This window comes from Pseudoliparis swirei, chromosome 23 (genome assembly GCF_029220125.1).
Source record: "Pseudoliparis swirei isolate HS2019 ecotype Mariana Trench chromosome 23, NWPU_hadal_v1, whole genome shotgun sequence".
Taxonomy (NCBI): Eukaryota; Metazoa; Chordata; class Actinopteri; order Perciformes; family Liparidae; genus Pseudoliparis; species Pseudoliparis swirei.
In genome coordinates, this window is record NC_079410.1 from 2,618,213 (window position 1) to 2,624,814 (window position 6,602).

At 47.1% G+C, this 6,602-nt stretch overlaps 1 protein-coding gene across 1 annotated transcript in view; it reads right to left on the minus strand.

Moving 5' to 3' along the window:
• LOC130188455 (RNA binding protein fox-1 homolog 3-like) overlaps positions 1-5,931 on the minus strand; it is a 149,739-nt gene extending 143,808 nt beyond the window's left edge. The window contains exon 1 of the mRNA XM_056406828.1: positions 5,857-5,931. Within this exon, the coding sequence (XP_056262803.1) occupies positions 5,857-5,878 (22 nt within the window). The 5' untranslated portion in view covers positions 5,879-5,931. The remainder of the gene's footprint in view (positions 1-5,856) is intronic.
• Positions 5,932-6,602: the final 671 nt, after the last annotated feature.

Here is a 6,602-nt window from a genome sequence, read left to right on the forward strand (position 1 = left end):
ATTGTGAATGTGCAGACGGCGGCACATCAATATTGTCGTTGTTGTTTTTGTTGTTGTTGTTGTCGTTTAGGGTAAAACCAGCACCGATATCGGGCCGAGACCGACTCTCAGCTCAAACTATTTATTATTATAGATTCATTTTATATGTTTAATATCGTCTTCATCGGATATTATATCATATTACATCATATTATATCATAATATATTGTATTATTTTATATTATATTATATTATTATCTATTATCTTATTTTATATCATATTATATATTATATTATTATATATTATTATATATTATATTATTATATATGTTATATTATTATTTATAATATTATTATAAATTATCTTATATTATTTTATATTATATTATAATATATTATTATACATTATATTATATTATTATATATTATATTATTGTATATTATATATTATTTTATATTATAGTATTATATCTCATGGACCAATCGAGAAGCTGGATTATGGATGATGATCAAATGGTTATTTGTTCATAATAAACAGTAATTTGGGTTTGTTCATGTTTTTACTTAATGTTTACATGTTTTAAAAAAAAGAATGAAACAGTTCTACACTTTAATATTATTCAAGTTGCTTTTCAGTTGTAATTTAGAACAATTCCGATGGCTCTCCATCGAGGAGCTAGGAGAGGAGTCAAGAGGACGAGGCTGCAGAGACAAAGAGCTCAGCGTATCGACGGCTGTCACTTAGCCGCGTGTTAAGGAGTGTATGAGGGATCAGAGGATTAGAGCTATCAGATCACTGGAGGGTTATCGGCGGTCGCGGCGAGAAGCTCCCAAACACCCCCCCCCCCCCCTCATCCCATAAGTCCTCATGTTAACCCATTCAGATGAAGCCGGACGAGTTCTGAGTTGAGAGAAACAACTAAGCAGCTGATTGTTATTGGGGAGCGTATTGAGTGGCTCCCCCCCCACCTGCTGAACGGGGGGGGGAGGGCCCACTCCAAATATTACCGTGATTTAAGATGCAAAACCGCGGCGCATGGAAGCGTCTCCACGCCGCCGCGGCCGCACCAAACCAATTTAGTTTCCATTGATCGCCTTTTTTTTCAAAGCAATTAGATTTCCATTGATGGAAAAAGAAGTAGAGATGTGGGGGGGGGGGGCCTGAGATTTATTCGGGGCCTGTTTGACCACCTCCTCTCACCCCTGACAGATCCCTGGCTGCCCTCCTCCTCCTCCTCCTTCCAAACAACAAATAATTTACCTGCCATGAAAGAAGAGTCAGATTGTATTTCTGTCTCTATTTCCGATATCGCCTCTTTTGTTTCTGCAAACTTGGCTGATTTTCTAAATTGTGGAGTATCGACTGTAGGGGGGGGGGGGCTGACCGAGCGAGTCTGATGCAATACATCGAGGGGGAGGGGGGGGGGGCCGAGACCTTGGATAGACCCCTGTAACCGCTAGTCTACTGGGGAGGCAGAGTCCGGCACAAGGAGCCCTGACCCCTGACCCTAGGAACGGTCTAGTGGAACCACCAGACCCCCCTCTCTCCCTGTGCCCTAAATCCGTCCTTAAAAAAGTGAAAAGGTTTCCAGGTGCAGAAGAGGAACACCGAACTCCATTCAGGGTAAAAGTGCAGCGAGTGTTCCCCAGAGGAGACCCCCCCCCCTCCCTCCTCTAAAGCGCCCCGAGGGGGAGTTTTTTTGTTTTGACAAATGCCTTTCCTCAGCCTGCCGCAGAGGAGACAAATGTTACGTTTAAACCAAAATACTTAATTTCCCGCTTTTGGTGACTCGCAGCAGATGTCATTAATCAGCCCGCTGAGAGCCAGATGATCGCCTCGCCCACTCCATCCATCACGAGAGATCGGAGAACGACGAGGTTCAGAACATTCTGAGTCGCGGGGGGGGGGAGAGTAATTACCCCGGCGCCGGTCGCCGAGGTGTTCCCGCCACACCTCGACCCCTCTGTTAGTCACGTGGCAGATTATTCACAAGGGGGGGGGGGGGGCGGACCCCCTCACTCTGCCGGAGGAAGACGAAAGTATGACGAACGACAACACTTTTTTAACGAGCAAACTTATCTCAGGATCCAGAGAGAAGAAGAAGAAAAAACACATACGGTGAGCTTTTATTTTGGAGGGTCGACACCACGGGACAGAACCGGCAACTTCCGCCTGTACGGCGCCGGAGGAAGACGAAATGTGGCGCACGAGCGTCGCCACAAGCAAACTTATCTTTAAAGAAACACGCACGGTAAGCTTTTATTTTGAAGTGTCGAAGTATCTCGCTCACGCATCATTACTCACTCTCCGCCTGTGATGATGTGCTTTCGTCTTAAAGGGGCAGTGCGCAGCTTTCTGAACATTAATACGTCGTTGTCACTTTAATTGTGATACATTTGTTTACCTCACTTTGTTTACTTCACTTTGTTTACCTCACTTTGTGTACAGATGAGACCATTAGAGGCCCCGGCTCACGGGGAGTGTGTGTGGCGGCGCTTTTTAAAAGTTTGGCGCCCGCAGAGCTTCCTGATGTTGTTGTTTTTGCGATAGTTTGTAGTTCTTTTATTTTGAAAGGTGAGAAATTAATAGAGAGAAATTGATTGGCTTGAGAGATGAATAGAGTCCGCAGGAAGAGGAAGATCTGCAACTCATGAACTATTGTTCTCGTAGCGGGGGCGTGTCATCAGTATTCAACACGCGATGCCCCCCCCCCCCCCCCGGGGGAGGAGCTTGGAGGCGAGGGAGCGGGGGCTGACGGAGGAGGTGATGTATGATCCCTGGTGGCTGAGGAGCCGGCTCTTTAAACAGCGTAATGAGCCAGAGAGGACGCCCCCCCTCCTCCTCCCCTCCCCCTCCTCCTCCTCCTCCTCATATCATTTCATGTTGAAAAACATATTTGTTGGCTGCGCCTCGTCGGCCATCTTGGCTTTTTTGTTTTGTTGCAAAACAGGAAGTGATGTCATCAGGACCGAAGAGGGGATCATGGAGATGGCCTGTCAGTCACCTCATGGCCCCGCCCCCTGAAGCCACGCCCCCTGAAGCATCCGGAGATTCAACATGTGACTCATATTCAGAAGTGACTGTCGCCACGTTAGCGTGCCCTGAACTCTGCCTGCAGGCACAGACGCTGCAACAGGTACACGGTGTCAACAGACAACAACAACAACAACCACAACGTGACCGCCACCAACTGGTCCTCATGTACAATGTACCGCAAGTTCACTGAAACATGTTATACTAACCAGGAAGAAAAAGACGAGTGGAGGGGTACATAAATATATATATATATATATAATATATTCCTCCTCAGGATTGAGAACAGGATGTGGGGCCTCGAGTGGAGGGTGAATTAAATTCTCTCTCTCTCTCTCTCTCTCTCTCTCTCTCTCTCTCTCACATCCATTCCTCCGGTGGATGCTGACTCCACTGAAGAGCTCAGGATTTATGTCTCCCTCTAATGGAGGAGCTCTGAAACCAAAAGCGCTGCCGTCAGCACAATCCGCCCGGCAACCCGTCCATCCGCTCAGTCCATCTCGCTTTTTAAAGAGGCAGGACCCCCCCCCGCGCGCGCGCACACAAACACACACACACACACACACACACACACACACACACACACACACACACACACACACACACACACACACCCTCACCTGGTGGTGGTCTCCTCTAAGTGGTGCTTCACAGACGGACCTCCATCTATTAATAACCTCCATTCACCAAACAGCAGTGTGTGTGTGTGTGTGTGTCTCTCTGTATGTCTCTGTGTGTGTGTGTGTGTGTGTGTGTGTGTGTGTTCTCTCTCTCCTCTCCGGACGTCCCGTACATGAAACTCATCGTTCACATTCATTCATACATTATTTTTTGGTGTGGGAAAAAAATGTCGAAGCTAAATATTTATTCTTGATGTTAAAGCATTAAGAAGGGCAGACACACACAGACACACACAGACACACACAGACACACACACAGACACACAGACACACACAGACACACACACACACACACACACACAGACACACACAGACACACACACACACACACACACACACACACACACACACACACACACACACAGACACACACAGAGAGACACACACACACAGAAACACACACACACACAGAAACAGACACACACACACAGAGACACAGACACACACACACAGAGAGACACACACACACACACAGACACACACACACAGACACACACACACAGAAACACACACAGACACACACACACACACACAGACACACACAGAGACACACACACAGAGACACAGACACACACAGAGACACACACACACACAGACACACACACACAGACACACACACAGAAACACACACACACACACACAGACACACACAGAGAGACACACACACACAGAAACACACACACACAGAGACACACACAGACACACACAGACACACAGAAACACACACATACACACATACACACACAGAAACACACTCAGACACACACAGACACACACACACAGAAACACACACACACACACAGAGAGACACACACACACAGAAACACACACACACACACACACACACACACACACAGAAACACACACAGACACACATACACACACAGAAACACACACAGACACACATACACACACAGAAACACACACAGACACACACACACACACATGTATGTATTCATAATAGATTTTGGTGTCACCAACATGTAGGCGAGAGAAAAATAAATAAAAAGACGTGATTGAAACCTCTGAACTCAGGCTCCGCCCCCGGGGCCCCGCCACACCCCCCCAGCCCCCCCCCCCCGCCAAAATGAAATCAATACCCACACCTGTAATAAAAGAGGAATAATAATAAAAAGACAAGCCAAGGATGTGTTCTCCTGCTCCAGAGGAGGAACAGGAAGTGGAAGTTGAGCGGTAGAGGGGAAAGGGGGAGGGGCCAATGAGCTCCAGTGTTACTCATGAACCTGTTGAGAATGTAAATGATGACCTCTGACCTCCAGAGGCTTAACCAGCGCACATTAGCACAATATGGCCGAACGGAGGGGGGGGGCCCTATGAAGAGGGGTCCACAGAGGCGTGAAGACGCCGGGGTGGTGTGTGTGTGAGTGTGTGTGAGTGTGTGTGTGTGTGTGTATGTGTGTGTATGTTTGTCTCTCTGTGTATGTGTGTGTATGTGTGTGTATGTTTGTCTCTCTGTGTGTGTGTGTATGTGTGTGTATGTTTATCTCTCTGTGTGTATGTGTGTGTATGTTTGTCTCTCTGTGTGTGTGTGTATGTGTGTGTGTATGTGTGTGTATGTGTGTGTATGTTTATCTCTCTGTGTGTATGTGTGTGTATGTTTGTCTCTCTGTGTGTGTGTGTGTGTGTATGTTTGTCTCTCTGTGTGTGTGTGTGTGTGTGTGTTTGTCTCTCTGTGTGTGTGTATGTGTGTGTATATGTTTGTCTCTCTGTGTGTGTGTGTATGTGTGTGTGTGTGTCATGAACACACGCTCCTGCAGAACTTGACGGTCCGCTGCACCAACCAGACATTTAGATTCACGCCATTTCTTCAGTTACGTCGCTGACCGTGTGCGAGTATATGATATATATATATATATATATATATATATATATATATATATATATATATATATATATTCGGGCAGCTGCTTTCTTTCTTTAACGTCTGTTGTTGGCGTCAGGATGAGGAGGCGTTCCCACGCCGCCAGACGACGCTCCGCTTTACGGACTTCATCTCCTCCAGAAGATGAAACCTTCCTGATGGATCCTCCACCAAATCACTCATGAGCTCAGAGGACATGAAACAGACTCAGAGCGTCAGGAGGCGGAGCCTGAGCTTCACGGAGCACAGAGCCAGAGCAGGGGGGGGGGGGGGGGACTCACCTGACCAGCTGGGGGTCTCCATGTACAGGTGCAGCCGGGTCACTCCACTCGACTGCCGCTGCCAGAGGTGCTGAAGAACCCTGAGGAGAAGAGAGAAGCTTCCATTAGAACCCAGAACAGGACTAGAGAACAAGACTAGAGAACAGGACTAGAGAACAGGACCAGAGAACAAGACTAGAGAACAAGACTAGAAAACAGGACCAGAGAACAGGACCAGAGAACAAGACTAGAGAACAGGACCAGAGAACAGGACTAGAGAACAAGACTAGAGAACAGGACCAGAGAACAAGACAAGAGAACAGGACCAGAGAACAGGACCAGAGAACAGGACTAGAGAACAGGACCAGAGAACAGGACCAGAGAACAAGACTAGAGAACAGGACTAGAGAACAGGACCAGAGAACAGGACCAGAGAACAGGACTAGAGAACAAGACTAGAGAACAGGACTAGAGAACAGGACTAGAGAACAGGACCAGAGAACAGGACCAGAGAACAGGACTAGAGAACAGGACTAGAGAACAAGACTAGAGAACAGGACTAGAGAACAAGACTAGAGAACAGGACCAGAGAACAGGACTAGAGAACAGGACCAGAGAACAGGACTAGAGAACAGGACCAGAGAACAGGACCAGAGAACAGGACTAGAGAACAGGACTAGAGAACAGGACCAGAGAACAGGACCAGAGAACAGGACTAGAGAACAGGACTAGAGAACAAGACTAGAGAACAGGACCAGAGAACAAGA